Raw genomic sequence first — 17,976 nt, 5'->3', positions numbered from 1 at the left:
AGCCCCTCAGATCTCAGAAGCTATTTAAGCAGCAATGAACAGATGGTTGCCTGTGCGAAGACAGACATACAGATCGACGGCACTACGAGTCCAGAGCCAGGCCCCACGGGTGAAAACAGGGAACGAAGAGTCACTTCTCAGATAAGGAAGTAAATCCACATCTTACTTGCAAGACTTTCAATCTTTTTATTAAAGCAGAGCAGTAATTTTTTCTTAAATCATACAGAAAATCCCAAAATACTCAGAAAACATGTGAAGAGACTTGCTTTCTCTGAAGAACAGTCGGGAAACCCAAGGTCAGGTTCACCACACCCAGTCACTTAATCCCAGGGTGACCCCGACACAGAAAACCATGAAGATGGCTGACAACGTAAACCAAAACACACTCTGGACAGGTTTAGATAATGAAAAAAACAAAACAAAACAAAACTTCTATTATAAAAAAAAAAAACACAACAAAACAGAAATATAGGGTCGAAGTTTATCCGGTTCCCAAACGGGCAGAAAGTCTATGCGGAAACTCTTCAAATGCACAAACACATATTTTATCGGTTTGACAAGTAGAATAAACAAAACTACCGTAATATTTTACTTGTTAGAAAACAAACATTAAATGATTTCCTAATAAATGATAAGACTAAGAGCAAGCACTTAAATGGGAGTCTCCTAGAAATATTTATAAAAAGATGAAAATATCTTAGATGATATTAGCGTGAAATCAGAGAGTCAAAACAAAATACTTCACAAATACCACAGCAGCCAGGATTGGGTAATTTCCTTTAATGAAAATACAATGATTTAAGAGCTTACTTCCAGTTGTTTCCAAGGAAAGACCAGCATATTATCCCTAATCATGATCAGTGTACAGCGGGAGACATGACCAAATGTCTGAAACGGAATGCAGGAACGACTGAGAAATTTACAACTTAAATCCCGTTAAAGAAACCCCCACTCGCTAACGAAAACAATATACCCTTTCTTGTGGGGCAGGAGGTAAGGAAAGAGAGGAAAAGATCAGAAAAGGGGACCAAGCGTTTTGTTCACTAGTTCATTTGTTCATTCCTTGAAAGAACAAACATCACGACAAGGTGAAACCAGGCTATGAGGTAAATTTCACTTTTCAAACAATTTTTTTCTCTCCCAAAGGCAGGAATAAGATGGAAATGGTCAGCCCACAAGATCATTTTCTTTCTTGGGCCAGAGAAGAGACGGGAAAGCCTTGGGTCTTCGGTCTCCCCTAACGGACCGAACAAACCCTCAGACAGATATAGCCACGCTGGCACCACTAACTCTCATGGACTCGTGCGAGTTAGCTGAGAGCCGTACGATACCAAACTCACTGGTGGATTTGGTTAATTCAAAGCACCTGACTTGGACAGCAATCTCAGCCTTGTAACTGGTCTGGTTGTCCGGCTCAAGTCAAGCAACCTATGAGCTTTCTCACCAAGAAAAAGACACAAAATGATGTATTTGCTGATTACAAAGTTCCTGCTCGTGTCCCCTACACATTAGACCGTGACTGCACTGAGAAATAAAAGCAGACGCTGCTCTGAGCCACTCAGGCAGCCGGACGACAGCCATGCGAATAGGACAATGAAAGGACCACCATTTTTAATTCTGAATGGACCCCACAGTGGTGCTGCACTTCCTCGGCTTTTGGACAAACAACACACCGACCAGATAAACCTCACTACGTTCTTTCCTGTGAGAGAACTTCCACGTCCTGTCAGTAATAATTGACACAAGAAAATTACCCTGTAATATACTTCTAACAGTACCTCAGCATTCACATCAGTTTGAATCACCTATAAAGACATATCAAGTGCCACCTGAAACTGATATAATATTGAATGTCAACTGTAACGGAAAAAAAAAGAATATCAAATGATAATGAAGGAGAATCACTAAATTTGTACTCCCAAAACAGAGGTTAATGGGCAAAGTTATAGGTGTAAATGATCATTACACCTATAATGTGTAATGTTCATAGGCCAGAGAAACAGCCTATGAAACATACACAAAAACCAAACGTCGCAGCACAAAATACTAAATGTTGACGTCAAAATCTCAAGAACAGATAACATGGATAAGCTCACCATTCACCTGGTATCCTAGAAAATGCTGGATTTACTCGAATGATCTGATCTATCCATGAGCCCATCATTCACTGCAGGGACCAAATGCGGATAGTTCTGAATTCCAGGCTGGCATCTACTTGCTACATATTCTGTTCCTTCCTGCGTTTTGCTCTTCCGTCTGCAGCCAGGTGTACTCATCGGCTTAAGCAAAATTGGGAAGCTACATCTGTCATAAACACAATCGGAGCTGTTAGGTGGCATGGGGTTATATAGGTTCCCTTTCAAACAATGGTAGCTTTCACCTTTCAAACATACAGCATGCTCACATGCAGGGTAATAATGGAGCCCTTTGCTGAGGCTCCATTAAAAATCCCAGGTGTACTACAGTGGACAGTGACTCAAGTGGGTGTAGTATCACTACACCGTACACACCCAGACACCGGAAAGTCTCACTGGATTTGTCTCATCACTTTTGAGAGAGACACAACATATTCTGGGCTTGACGAAATATACACTTTAGCAACTTAGTTATTTAGAAACCCCTGACTAATGTTTGAGGAGAAACCTTCTCGTCTACATACACAGAATGTTTCAAAGATTTAGAAGCAGGGTGATGTCCCCACCACAGCGTTCTCTGTCCGGCCTCTTGTTCCAGATTCCTGTGAAAAGCATTCCCAGATCAGAGGGCCTTGCTCTTGAGAGGGTGCTCAATTTGACTCACAGGGGACACTTTAATAACTTTAAATAATTATGAGCCACTTCCTCCTGTTGGGGGAGAATGACCAACACCAGTTATAGAGGTTGGGTGCACCCTCAGGACAGATAAGCCGTTCCCTACAGAAGGGACGTGAGTCGGCTCACAGTATGACAACCCAGAACTCAATGAGTGCTTCAGAACAGGGTTTTAGTTCATATTCGGCTGGATTACTGCTGGTGCAATAATCCCCAAAGTTAATTTGGCTTCCAAACATCACGTCTTCCATAAGAATTGCACATTATTTTAATGAGAAGTTAATTGTAACACAACTTGTAAGTCAGCCACACGGATCAGAGTAAGGTTAAAACAGGGTGCGTAGGCAGAGTGGTCAGTGGCAGGGTCGTAACTTAAAAGTAAGCTCTTTACACAGGAGGGGCACGGATGGTAGGAGGAAGAGCTCCGGAAACAGGCTCAGACCGTGTACAACCGCTTCTCTGGCGATCCCGGGACATTGCCATGACCTGTCTGCATGGGGCCGGAAGCTGGGGCACCAGAGGCACAAGAGCCACCGGGGGTGTCCTGACCTGCGTGTGCCTGCTGTCTCTCCTCTCCATCTCTTCTGTCTAGGAAGGCTTCCTTTCCACAACTAGAGCGTGGCGCCCAGGGCTGCTAGGATGCCCCCGTGGCACACAATTAAAAAAAGATGCTAGGCCATCATCTAAACCCACCACTTTAGTGATTCTGAAATTGCTGGGGACGGAAACAACGGAGGGAGAGTTTATCTCACCATTTTCTGCTATCCGAAGACTCAAAAAAACAAAACAAAACAAAAACCAAACAAACAAAAACAAACAAACAAAAGAAACAAAAAACCCCATAAGCTATTTACCCATATCTGTGGAAATACCAAACAGGCGCAAACTGAGTCTTGGTACAGCTGTCACAAACACGGCAGGCTGACTGAAAGGCTGACTGCAATTCTGGAGGTGCAGTCGCGTCCGCCTGACTTCGGTACTGAAAAAGGCACTCGCAGTCAAAGAAACAGCACGCACAGCATTAAACCAACTTTGTGATTTTTATTGATGGGCGACAACTTTATACTCCTAGGTATCACTAAACTGTGTACGATTAGAGACGCAGCATTAGAGAAGAGCAGGCAGCAGAATTAAACAGAGCAGACTTAAGGAAAGGTCAATCTTCATTATTTTGCCCATTTTTTATTATGTGTACACAGAAGCATGAATGCAATTTGAAATCTTTTAGTGGCAATAAAGTTACAATCACCCATCTATGTGACTAACGTCTTAACTCCAGATATTTGATCTGTAATGTGTATGTAAGCAGTTTCTCATCGCACAATTATTAAAATGTATATTTCTTGTTAGGAACCAGCAACTTCTTTTTTGTGTTTTTCTTTTGAAGAACTATTTCTTCTCTGATAACTGGCTCATTTTTATCATTTATCAAAAACTAAAGGGTGGGGGGAGGAAAGTGTGATGGATTAAAAAATTCATTTTTTAAGGAAAGATAAAATTCATTTTCACAAATTTACAAGTGTTGCTGGTGCAGGATTTATTCTACTAAGCAATTAGAATGGGAATCAAACGCAAGTTTCCCCTTCTTACTCAGGAATCAGCATTATTTCAGAATGATGGGTTTTTGCGTATTTTCTTAAATCAAGCGACAGTCTATTTCCACCAAATAATTTTGATTTGGAAGTTAGAAGTCAACATAAACTATGTTGTGCACAAACCCCAAGGCGTCTCCTTTTCATCTGAGCCCATTTTTGCAAAAGGGAGAAAGAGCTTCTCTCTAACAGCCACTAACGAGAGGAAGGAAGTCGGTGAGAGGTGGTGTTCTACAAGCGGGTGTCGAGCACACACAGCGGGCGCACGGGCGGTTACAGCAGGTCCACTCGGCGGTAATACAGGAGGTAGGCTGTGCGGTCAGCAGTGGGCTTCACCACCTGGTACTGGTTAATCACCTTGACCATCTGGTCGTCGATGCGCAGCCAGCCGTTCAGACCGATCTGGAAGACGTCTGTAGTGTAATGGCCCCCCGTCGCACTGCTGCCGTGATGGTAGACCACTGGAAGAGAGGGCCCGGTAGGGGACCCGGTGAGTGGAGTGCTGCACACCGACAGCTTAAAGCCCCCCACCTGGCTACCTCCAAACATCTGTCTTTCTGGTGAAACATCTTACCAAAGTAGGTGGGCGAGGGAAACGTAATTACACGAAGCAATTGTTATTTAAACACAAAAACTTGAAACGATTTATAATAAAAACTTATACATGTACATCTCAATGACATATTTAAAATGTTCAATACCCTATAAACAATAAAAGAAAAAAAATGCCTAGGAAATAGGGTCGTCCCATTTGTCAGCCCTTCTGGCAAGGGTTAGCAACCACTTTAATATTTAATACTTGAGAGAGAATGCTGGAGAGTAGAACGTGGAAGACACACTCCTATGAGCTGACGGCAGGACAGACAAATCGACCTCTGGAAATGCGCACCCAGAGACCTACAAACGTTCATGCCCTTGATCTACACAAGTCTACTTGTAGACTGTTCTAAAGCGATTATCTGAATCTTAGACAAAAATTTTATAACAGTGAAAAAAAATGGGAAAACCTAAATACCCACTAGAAGGAATGATTACTGAATTGTATATACGAAAAATAATTTTTTTCATAGGATTGTTCGTGATGTACCAATATGCTTATATTACGTAAAAAAAAAAAAAGAGAGAGAATCCTAGGTTTTCTGTAGATTGTCTTCTATGACGTCTGCAGTGCCCACTCCAGAACAGATGCCAGAACCGTTAGCCGGGCTGTCTGAGTATGTAGCTGTGGAGTGACCCCGCAGACATGACTCATTACATTCTTTTGTTCTTTTAAAAAAAATTCCAACTTTTCTACAACGTTTTAACAGAAAAACATACCACTAATCACTGACTCTTAAAAATCCTGTAATTCAATCAAGAAGCCTTAGTAAAAGGCAAATAAAATTGTTGAAAGATGAGTGAAGATATTAAAGACAGCGAAAGGACACACCCCTCCCCATCTACGAAGACCTGGGGCTGAGAGGAGGCCTGGCCCACAGGAGACCTGAGCCTGGGTGAGAGAATTAGTCTCCACTGAAATTCCGGAAAGGTGGCGTGAGCTGTGCACGACCAGCAGCGGCATAAAGGACAGGCACTTGGAGAGGCACAATAGTTAGCTGGTGAGGAATTTCGCCAATAAATAAGCCTGAATGTCACGGGTTCGAGCAGCGGCTGTTACTTCTAGGGAGGCCTGAATCTACTCTGGGCCAGTGACCGTGGCTAGTTAGAGGATGGCACTTAAGACTTCAGTCACTGGACAGACTCCTGGGCTCCGTCCACTCAAAGAAACCTCTATGCTGGTGGCTCAAAGGACACTATAGCCCTGGCCAGCCACATGACAAATATGACTGGTCACAAGCAAGACTATAGGACAGTCAGGTGGGAAACCAGCAACAGGACCAACACGAGGTCACAGCCTAATTCTGTATTGCAGGCAACAGCGATGTGACAAACCCTGGGCCACGGCGGGTGGGGGGAGCATGCATTTTCACTGCGGCCTCTTGACCAGGAGACTAGGAATGCCTAAGCTTTGCCCTTGTCCATCAGCCTTCCCCTGCGAGGGCCCCAAGGGTGAGAGCCACGAGGAGACGGGAAAAAACATTTTCTCACCCAGTGGGACCCTGGTGCCAAATCCCAGGGAGCCAGGCTAGACGCTGGGGACTCCTCTGGTCACAGAGGTAGGCTGCAGAGCCTAAGTGCCACCTGAGGCCTCAGAGCCTCCCGCGCAAGGCGGGACAAGGAAAGGATGGCAACGCCCACAACAGCAAGGTGCCCAGGGCCACCCTGTCTGGGTCCCAGCAAACTGAGGAGGGGCCATGGTCAGCTGCCCTGAGGGAGAAGAGAAAGTCAAAAGGAATAGAGCCCAGAGGCAAGAAAGAGCTGACTGGGCCAGACACCTGCTGATGTGGCCCAGGACCTCACCACCGACCACGGCCCAATCCAGCATCCTAAACGCCTGGGAGCGGACTGAGGGCAGAGGAGCCTGAAGCCCTGCTCTGCAGGTCACAGAGTGGTGACTGTTCCTCCTGAGTAAGAGTTTCAGTTTATTCTTTTATAAAGTGGGATATCACCGCTTACCTCTCAGGACAGTTGTGAAGAATAAATGAGATACTAAGGAAAAGGTAACTAGCAAAAAGGTCAAGACATGTGTGAGGGTCAATACACAGTAGTGTTATTTTAAATTACAAACAGACTCACCAATGGCAACACGATAGGGTGATGGAGAAGCTAGAATCTAATAAAAACAGCCAGAAAAGTAAAAACAATTGTTGCAAACAACGACTATCAAAAAGGATATAAATATAAAGCCTCAAAGGCATTAAAAGACTCAGGCTATGAAAGCGAAGGAAGAATGGGAGGGAGCACAGAGCGTGTAGAGGACAAGTCGGCACTGCAGGAACATCCAGGCCAAGAGGGCAGGGGTCTGAGGGCCCCCAGTTCTGGGATGGGGGTGTGCCACTGCCCCCCACCCCGTGGGGGGTTCCCGTGACTGGGCAGCCACCATCTCATGCACACCTGACAGCACTGTATGGAGAGGAGATGGTGGCACACAGTTGGGTGACTCGATGTCACAGCCACTCCAAGGCACCACTACCCCACGGGAAAGGGTCACAATCTCAAATTGCTAGCCGGGTGGCCTAAACTCACTCATCTGACTCAGACGGAAACAATCATGTCACACAAGGTCTCACGTTAGGCTCCGCCTAGAGCCAAGGGGAGAGTCAGTCAAATTCCAAGTACCAAATTTAAGTTAAACACACATTTTCAAATGATTTCCCTGCTTAAACAGTCCACAGTGACATCAACAGTGAAGTCTATTCTGCATGTTAAGTGGTAGTACTGCGAAACTGTGCCCGAGTACCGACCTTTTTATCATTGCTTTAATAGGGAAATAATGTACAAATGGACTTACCTGCAAATAGTCTATAGGTTCTGTGGCATTTAAAACTCTTATTTTTCACCCCTGGAGAAAGCAGTTCTGAAAAACAAAATATCAACAGCTCTAATCTATAAAAGCACTTACAGAAAGGCTCGGAGTAGCATAGACACACAGGGGCGACAATGGTCTCCACTCAGGTAAACCACCTGGCAGACCAGGGAAATAAAACAAAACTCCATCTTTTTATTTGCATAAAAAACGACCCATGGGGAAAATTAGCTATGCAGTATATACGGTGACAGACATAACCAGCAACCAAGCCATTAAAGAAATATGAGGAATATATTCAACCTATTAAGCTCATGCTAGAAATGCCCTAAAAGCAGATGTTCTACAAAATGGGGCGGGGGGGCAGGGAAGGGGAGAGGTACCTACTTAAAAGAAAAAAAAAAAAACGAAATAGCCCTGGAAAACATGTCTTATCTGTGAGTCAGACAGCAAAACTTCAATTATGTGAGTGAAATTTCTCCCAGAGGCACCAGCCTCTCGTCCTTAGTGCACGCAGACCCTTTGCTCTGCAGAAGCACCAGAGATGCCACAGAGTTAGTTCGCATGGAGATGCACTGTTCTTGGCAGCCGTTAATGGTTCCTTCTCTACTCCCCACCTCCATGACCTAAGCTAAGTCTCCTTGTCCTTATTTATGTGATTTCTCTTTCTAGAAGGTATTTGAGGTGGCAGATATAAAAACACATGTAACAAGAAAAGTTACGAAAATGAAATCGGTGGAGAAAACCACACAAGTCGGTCCTTCTAGGCGGTTAATTTAGAGGTGAGCAAAGATGCAAGAGGGGAGACCAAGGACGCTGGACTCCATTTGTGCACCATGCTTCCCCGACAGCCTTGCAGAAAGGGACGGACAACCCAGTACATGATTCTCCGCGGGAGATTCTTCCCTGCTCTTGTCCCCAAATGGGATCAGAAAAACACGCTGCCTACGAATGAAGCAGCTCGACGTGTGAGAGGCAGGACGGACCATGAACCAGCACAGGAGTCAGCCTATCAGCCGAAGGCGGCAGCTCCTGAGAATGGCGCTGAAGAGCCAGAGTCTGAATCTTAAGCTGAAGGACATGGAACATCCTGGGGTGTAGGTGAGGCCGACCATAAACATAAGGCAGCCACCCACCAGTTTCTGAGCGCCTGGCCTGGAAAGCATGGAGTGTGAGTGCCGTTCTGTGGGGAGGGAAGGGAGGAGGACGGTGACAAGGACCCAGGGGCTCTACAAGACTTGGGGGTGCCGTCCCATGTCCTCCTTTCCGTTTTTCAGACACCCTGATATTTTGAGAATCACCTCTAGTTTGTTATGCTTCCGCTCAAGCTTCAGGGTTGCACAAAAATCAGAATTTTTCACAAATTCTGATGCTTTCGAGGAAAGTTTTCCTTCAAGCTGTGCTTTTAGCAGGACAACTTGAACTTGGTACTTTCACTAGAATGTGCTGACGCTGCTGAGCCCTGGTTACCTGACAGAGACTTGTGGCTGACAGAGTGCCACAAATCTAACACTCATGTCACTGCAACCAGGTCAGAGGAACCCCCAGTGGCCTATGGGAAACATTCTCGATTCACTAAAAAAAGTCCTTTTAACCAGGCTGGTCCACACAATTGTTAATATGTAGCATGAGGAAAATTATTTTGTACCATTAATCTGTAAAATGTTTATAGAAAAATGATACTCATTCTGATGGACAAAACCTATTTTTCTAATCTAGTAAGATTATGCAGTTTATTCATTTTTGCCTTTATTTTTCAAAAGTCATTTTAATGAGAATTTGAACATCAAGTCTATGAAAAGTCAAGAAATTTAAAACACGAAGTCGTGAAAGAAAAACGCTTCCATTTTTGACATTCTACAGACGTGCTAACATGTCAAGCTCATCGACTTCCACGAGTATTGTCACCATAAACGTTTCTGACTTATATATTTAATACCTTTACTGATTTCCAAGTCCACAGGATATTCGATATTTTTGATAAGCTTCTGACATCCACCAGTCTTCTCATAAACAAATCGTTTCAGGTGCAGCACGAGAACAGGAGGAAGTTTTTCCAGAGTCACTCTTCGGCTGATCTCAACCTACGACACAAAGCACACCAGGACACACTGGCCGTCTTACTTCAAGCAGCAGAGTCCATCTTAATTTTCCGCTCAGAGACCTCCTCTGAGAGCTGACTCCTTAAAGTATGTGGCAGTGCTTCTCAAGCTTTCCTGGGTCATAGGATCTTTTGAAATCCTTAGAAAGCCACTGTCCTTTCTCTTAGAAAAATACATATACACTTGTAAGCCACTGGATCCCTTGGGTCCCTGAGTCCATCTGTGAACTCAAGTTAAGAACCTTCGCTCTGTGGCATTAATGACAAATCGCATAACTACAAAAAAAAAAAGCTAACTTAGTACCTTGAATCACATACTTAACTTGTTTTTTAATAACTCTCCTAGTATTGATAAAACTGAGGTCAATGTGTTTCTTGAATTAGATGTTTTAAATAACCCTAAAACTATTCTAACCATTATTTTTATAACAGTTTCGGTTTCAGCAGTTAAATACGCCCTTTCGCGGGTCTAATGAATGCTTTTAATTAAAATGCAACTTCACAAGCAATACTTAATCCCTTTATTTGTTCTCTATACTTATAAACGCTCTGATGCTTCCTGTATTTACATGGGAATACTTTTGGTAGAAATATTTGTTAAAATAACAATCCAAAAGACAGTAGTATGTAAAATGTTGAGAAAGCTTTTGAAGGATGATATATATATATCTGGTTAAAGGTATCTCAAGGGTATCAGGCTTCTGGAAAGGAAGCTCAGTGGTTATCGCTCCTTGGGCTTATTAAGTTTACAGACCCCTCTGTGCCTGTGTGCCCACTTAGACTAAGATCCCAGGTGTGGAAACCTCCCCACACCTCTCCGTATGCCCACTGTGTCTGTATTTTAGTGTCTCTATATCCAAAATGAATCGTGAATGAATGAAAAGTGTGACGACAGTTAAAACTGGGGATGACGACTCTATAGTTTCCTCACTTATAAATCAAAAGAATTGGACTAAAGTGTCTCTGGGGTGCTTCTCAGTGCTAGTGACCTATGATTCTGACCTTAAACATCCAAGCGGCTCAGTAAGTGGCTAATCTGAAATTCTTAAATGTGTTTTGGGTTTCTAGACAAACAGGCACACTTTCTTATTGCCCAACAAACCAGACCTTTTCTATATAGTAAATATTTTGTATTATCATATTTTCCCAAGTTTCCCATATTTCCCTTGACTTTTTTTCTGTGGGAACTATCCTATGTTCCCGCAGAAAAAAAGTTTGACTTAGAAATATAACAAAATTAAACTCAGTATTTTAAAAAGTAAATTAAAAGAAAAAAATCACATTCCAGAAAACGTGTTATTTGCCCTTTACAGATATCGCGAGCTGTCTAAAATCTTCCTTCCCCAAACATCTGCTTTTCGAGTGTTCTCACTCTTGTCTGATAACCACACACCACCGTGATCACGGAGCTGGAACAGTCAGTATTGTTCTTTTGCTTCTCAAGGCTCTACCAAAATGCCACTGCTTTCTTAAATCCTTCCTCCAAATGTGAATATCTAGAAGAAATCTTTCCTTAATACTCTCCAGTAACAGGCCGACTACCTCTACCTCGATTCGCAACCCCATCTCCACTGCCTCCCTAAACTCTAAGTCTGACTGTAGCAGAAGCGAAAGAGAGGAAGACACACATCACGAAGGAGCTTTGCCGGTGGCCCAGGGAAAGCCTCGGCGGCAGGACGAGAGGGCAGAGCCACAAGGCTGGCTCAGAGGAGAGAGGAGGGAGGGCGGCACAGAGGCCAAAACAGCGAGTACCCCTCTGGATTCATGGCTGCCAGAGAATGAGCCAAGTGGGCAGGCCCCAAAGCCCAGTTCACAACCTGGCCAGACAAAACCACCTCCCTAAAACAAGTGTCCATTATCTCTCTCTTCCATTAAGTTCTGCCACCACTTTTTAGCTTATTCGCAAAGCCAACTGCCAAGATTCTGTCACTGGCTCCTACCTCTTTTATTTTTTAAACAAAACCGCCCACGAGAAGCAATCAGAAAATGTGGGGGATTAGGCCTAACTTCTGCAAATCCCCCAGGAGGCTTGACCAATCCAAAGCAGAAGACTCCAGAGGAACTGAAGGTCTCCACATCCAGCTTCTGTTGTTCTTCACTCGAGGCATGGGCTGCAAGGCGAGGGTGTGCCTGCTCAGCCACGCAAGGAGCTGACAGCTTTTCTAGGCTGGGATGCCTCTTTGTTCACCTTGCAGCCACCATACAACATTATTTGAATCAAGCCTCACAGGAATACTATAAACTGTTCAAAAAAGTATTGCCCATAACTAGCCTGCACTCATATCCCCAACACATTTTTATTCAGTGCAGCAATGTAGGATATATAATGGAGAAGATGTTAGCAACTGTAGAGTAGGAAACGAGCACACGCTGGCACATCAGGCCAGAGAGGAATTAATAAGCTCTCAAAGAACAGATCATCCACCGCTCCTGACTAAAGGGACAAGCATACTACACTATGGCTATAATCTGCTTCTCTTGACTCCTGAAGACTGGAAGACCCAAAGGCTTTGTCTTTTTCATATCAAACCAAAGAGCAGCAGGCACCCAATTACTTGCTATATTTCAGTGTCCTTGAAGATCTACAATCAAACACAAAACAGATGTGTTATGAATCTCTTTTGGATCCTAAGTAATCTCATGAAATTGTGCTCTATGATATCAGGAATGTAAATGAGCTATTCAGCCTCCATTAGGGGTAGTACTGATTTTGTGGTATCATGATTAGATTGCCAGAAAAGTCAATGTGGCTCAGGATAATAATCCACAAGGCCATTACCTTGTGCTACATGATTCAGAGCTAAAAGGGGTTGTTAGGATCATCTGTTTCAACCATTTCATCTAAAACTGTGGAAACTTTCAGTCCAAAAAAGTTAAGCAACTGATTTAAGAGGCAGAACTCAAATCCACTTGTCCTCATTCCCAACTGTGTTCTTTCCGCCACACCAGAGTGCCTCCGTAGAAAGGTTTGAGATCAACCATGAATATACCTCTTGTTTGGTTTTCGTGGTATAACCTTGGACAGATTCTCTTGCCACCAAGCTTTCCAATGCATCCTGGACCGTACGTATCTTGTCGGACTGGATATCCAACTGCAGTGTGAAAAATGGCTGCAAAGTGGCAGATTCTTTTGAACTCTGCTGGTAAACCACAGACCTAAGAATTGAAAACAAAAACAAAAAATTTAAGAAACCACTCCTTCCCACTTTCTCTTAAGATTATCCAACAGGAGAAGAGGAATAAACATTGAAAATAAGATTATTCAATATCACTTTCAGAAGACCAGAGAGAACAGAAAAGCCAAAAATACACTAAATTTAAAAATAATTCTGCTGAATACCACCTCCTAAGTATTTCTAGCAACCAAATCCACCAGTTGATAATTTTCCCAGTTCGAGTGCTCTGGAAGCAAATATATTTCATCTTCCAAATTCCTTCACCTCCACTCTATCCTTTAATGCACCAGTTAATAAATGTGACTATCCTGCCATGGCCCCAAAATGCTGACACTTTTCATTCTCTCAAAGTATCATAGCCTGTTCTAATAAAATAGAGGAAACCTCAAGGTAAACAGAATATTTTAATGGCATTTTCCCCTATAAAAATGATTTGCAAAGAAGAGGAGCAGGGTGAGTATAATAAAAAACAAGTTAACATTCCAGGAAGCAGTGCTGCCACCCTCAAGAAGAAGGGCGCCAATTCAACCTTGTTTTCTTAGCTGGTTTTTCATTTCGTTTTTCTTTTTCTAAGTTTTTCTGAGTAAAAATTGTGTGTTCGGCCCATCTCTCACTTAGCCTCAGCGAGAAAACATTCCAAGAGTTCAACAAGGAATTCTATTTCTGTAGCCCGAGTGACCTAGTTTACAAACGGAATAAAACGGGTGTGGATAGGTATTCAGACTTTACAGAGCAGATGCATAAAGAGCGAGCTAAAAGTTTTTCTGTCTGGGGTTTAATTTTCATGCGTTGCTTTCCCAACACGGTCTTAGGAAGTATCTTCACGCTCCTTTTGAGCGTCAAGGCTTGGGATGACAGCCATTCCCTTGGTTCTGAAGAGGAATAGTGGGAAAACCAGTAAGTAAAGTCGGTAAAAAAAAAAAATAAAGAAGTTGTCCTCTTGACTCCCAGGGCCTGGATTTTATCAAAAGTGTTACAGGGGGGAAAGGCAGAGAAAGGTGCTGGTCTTTCTGGGAAAACTGGAAAACCACTTGAAGAGGGTAAATTTTAGAAGAAAACCTTTCAACTGGTCTGAATAAAGAATCATGCTTAATGATGACTGCTATACAAAAAGATGTTCCTAAATTTTAAGAAGCAAGTCCTCATCTTTCCTTTACCATTTTTGAAAAAGAAATATCAACAACCAATTTCAACACAAAGGGCCCAGAGAGGCTGACACTAGGGACTATGGCAGAGCCATTCAGGCCAAGCTAGAAATTTCTCCAAAGTGGATTCTAGATTTTCTAACTGGTTATTCTTGGACAAATGTGAAATCTCTGAGTATGCTGGCCATCAGTGGCCAAGCAATTCTGATTCCCCACCTATGCACAAATATGGTGCTCTCTTTACATCCACGTGGGCTGTTCCCTCATCCTTCTCACCCATTCCTAAGCACGTACCCCAAGAATGCTAACATCGGACTGCTGGACTCATGGGCACATTCAGCCTCCTCTCGCTGCTGTTCTCAGACCTGGATCCCTAGTTCCCTCTCCCAACACAGCCCAAACCAAGAAACCATATCTGGCAAAAACAAGTTATAGCAGCAGCAGTCGGAGGCTGGGCCCTCCGCAGAGCACGCATGACCACAGGCCGGCATGGAGAGTCTCCAGAATGGAAAGGGTCCCTCGGAGTCTAGCTCACAGCGAAGGGCACAGAAATGACGTTCAAGGTCACGTGGTGGCCCAAATGGCTTCTAAATCCAGTCCTACAGCACTACTGACTAGCTTGTGAGGTTTTCATTAGCTTGTTGAAAGGTACTCAATATAAGTTGTTTTAGAGCAGAGAGAGACTGAACTAACTCTCAGTGCCTTTAAAGGGTTTTATTTCTTTTGGATACACAGCATTTGGGGCAACGGAAGGCTAAGAGTCTCACTAAAACACCGTGGTAGGTTCTGCTGAGAGGCCGTCGGAGAGGAAATCGTTCTGTAATGAGGTCCTTTCAGGCTGTGAGTGAGTAAACCTCCCTGGAAATGGTATGAGTTTTACTGAATTCTATATCACGGTGGTACTGAACGGCTCTCATGTAAATAAATAAAACCTTTTAGAAGGATTTGGTGAATGAGCAAAAAGCAGCTGGTTTAAGGAGAATGGGGCAAAGGAGGTGCCGTGGTACTCCAGCCTAGGTCACATGACCTCCTTTACATAAAAGTATCTTCCTCCACACTCCCTTAACTTCTAACTCATTCGGTCCCGGGGCCTAAAATTCTTCCAATCAGATACACAAATTTCTTCTCTTAACAAAACATGTATGTCAATCAGTCTTTCTCTTCCTTCCTAGCTGTGAGCAGCTGGACTGAGGGACTGCAGTGTTGATGGTGCTGAGTAAGGAGCTCACTATGGCAGTCCCTAGGGGACAGTGCCCTCTGCAGAAAGGCCACAATGGGTAGCGTGAAAGCATTCTGACAGGAGAATCATTAGAAGTCCAGGCAAAGAGAGGGCACGGCAGTGTAAAGGCAGATACCATCAAGTCCAAATTTCTTAGGACAAGTCTTATACCTTTAGCAAAATGGCAAGACCCTGAAAAAAGGCAAATACTAAATGATTTCAGAAAAGCATAAACCTGATGTGTCCACCAAAAATGCCAGTGATTGGGGTCTGAACAAAGTCCGCCTGGCGAGTGACCGAAGTCTTATTTCTGGGGCCCACTTGCTCCCATTCTTCCTCGCTTCCTTCGCCTGGTTCTTCCTGCTCTTCCTCATTCACTGAGTGGTTTTTGGGTCCATTGGAAATCGTAAGTTCTGAAAAGTAGATAATCTGCTTAGGCAACTATTTACAAGAACAGCAAAAAAAAAAAAAAAAATTTTTTTTTAAGTTCTACATGCATCGCCTACACACATTTGTCAATTACAGTTTTTTAAAACCAAAATCGGGATGTGCTCTATGTTAAGAGCAAACACAACACGTGTGACTCTACTGGATCCCTGCTTGCATAAACTGCTGTAGAAGACATTCTCGGTATAATCAGAGAAACTTGAAGACAGTCTGGAAAGTAGATATTTTTGTTTAGTTACAGATAGTTTTCTTAATTTGATAAGGTACGCTGGTCACGTAGAAAAATAGTCTTATCTCAGGAGATGCACGCTTTAGCAATTAAGGATAAACTAAACTGTTATCTGCAACTTATTTTTGAATCATTCGGGAAAACTGTGTACATACACTTTATGTGTGTGTAGAAAAATAAATGACAACATGTTAACAATTACAGAATCCAGCAGTTATTTTGATTTATCCAAATATAACACTCTCAATGGTATATATAATAGGCAAGATAAAAATAACTAGTTATCTTAATGAGTAAATAAGTAATTTTTGAAGAGCAAATTACTGATGGGGGGAAATGCAACTTAATATATAAACATTTATTTTTAAATAATTCTTAAAAAAATGTTCTCGCACATTTTTGTAGCAAATATAGGATGACCTACTTTCATTATTTGGTGAGAGAAGTTTCTTTAGGTTTAACATTTCCTCATGAAGTCCATTTAGAATGAACCCTAAGTATTCTTCAGCATCTTCTTGTCGACCCTGAAAAGGTCAAATATAATCACGTTAATCTTAACCGATTGCTATCTGAGACTTGCAGGGAACGTAATACCTATTCAAACTATGCCTCCTCTTAAATTTTCAACAAATTTTAACGTAAAGTATTTCCCCCCAAAATCATGTGAATTTTTCTTTGGACAGATGAGATGGGGTGTGGCGAAAAGGGGGGAAGATTAAACACTTAGTTCTAAATGATAACACTAATGGGGATGTTTATTTTATTATGTTTTCTGTAATTCTGAAATCTTATACAAGAAATATATATTACTTTTATTAATAAAAATGTTGTTTAAAAGTTGTTTTGTTTCAACAAAATAGAAGAACAAGAACTAGTCGTCTAAGGCCACCTCACTGCACAAACCCAGGGTTCTCATTCACACTGGGAGTTGTGAATTTAGCAGCTCTGCATGTATCCGTCAAGGACCCGAGGAGTTCTAAAGCATGTGACTATGATGATAACAAAAACTGCTCTGAAGGCTGCTCAATCTCCCCAGGCCCAGCCACCGCACTCTACCTGAAAGGCAGCATAGTACAGTGGTTCAAGGAGCTGACTCTAAAGCCAGTCTCTGCCATTTATAAGCTGTGTGACCCTGAATAATGACTTCTTTTCTCAAATGTGAAATAAGAAAATCATCATACTTTACTTACAGATTTAAGTAAGTTAATACGTGGAAGGAACTTACAACAGTACTTGGTGCACAGTAAATGATACAAGAGTTGTCTCTGATTATGATTATCACCATACTCTTTAAATTCAGCTAAGCAACTGACTCCATAACAAGCCTAGATCTAATGAACACACCCACCAAATCAAAGCATTTAAAGAAAGGGGCAAGCACTGAACAAGCAACAGTTAAGGTACAAAACGGAGCAAAGGGCAACACTTCATACTGGCTACATTACAGTAGTCCCAAACCTTTTCAGACAGGCTCGACTTGATGACTGCCAGGAGTCTATAAATATATGTGGGTTCGAAGGCAGCTCCAGGGCGGATATCCCTCACAATTTTATCCCCAAGAGCTGCAAAGGAAATAGGACAGAGATTTTCACAAGATTTTAAAATGAAGTCTTAAAGCAAAATCAGAAAAACTCCCTCCCACCCCCACCCAACGTTGAAAACAGCATAGGTTTAGCAATGTATACTTAAAAGGACATTTTTTTATCCAACAAGACTGAATTTATTAAATTCAGTCATCTGATGTCAATATGTAATGACAACAGAAAACCTCATTTTTACTCACCTTGTCTGGGTTTTGGGGGTACTGGCATATTAGTAAACTCATTCATCAGCCGAACACTAAACATGGGG

At 42.7% G+C, this 17,976-nt stretch overlaps 1 protein-coding gene across 1 annotated transcript in view; it reads right to left on the bottom strand.

The window, feature by feature from the left end:
* Positions 1-3,831: 3,831 nt before the first annotated feature.
* Positions 3,832-17,976, bottom strand: part of USP10 (ubiquitin specific peptidase 10) — a 48,439-nt gene continuing 34,294 nt past the window's right edge. The window contains exons 7-14 of the mRNA XM_006926726.3: positions 17,909-17,964; positions 17,584-17,687; positions 16,550-16,649; positions 15,685-15,862; positions 12,900-13,065; positions 9,748-9,892; positions 7,794-7,859; positions 3,832-4,863 (exon numbers count right to left, since the gene is read on the bottom strand). Coding sequence (XP_006926788.2) covers positions 4,676-4,863; positions 7,794-7,859; positions 9,748-9,892; positions 12,900-13,065; positions 15,685-15,862; positions 16,550-16,649; positions 17,584-17,687; positions 17,909-17,964 — 1,003 coding nt within the window. The 3' untranslated portion in view covers positions 3,832-4,675. The remainder of the gene's footprint in view (positions 4,864-7,793; positions 7,860-9,747; positions 9,893-12,899; positions 13,066-15,684; positions 15,863-16,549; positions 16,650-17,583; positions 17,688-17,908; positions 17,965-17,976) is intronic.

Source organism: Pteropus alecto, unplaced genomic scaffold (genome assembly GCF_000325575.1).
Source record: "Pteropus alecto unplaced genomic scaffold, ASM32557v1 scaffold7, whole genome shotgun sequence".
NCBI lineage: Eukaryota > Metazoa > Chordata > Mammalia > Chiroptera > Pteropodidae > Pteropus > Pteropus alecto.
This window is presented reverse-complemented; position numbering and strand designations above follow the sequence as displayed.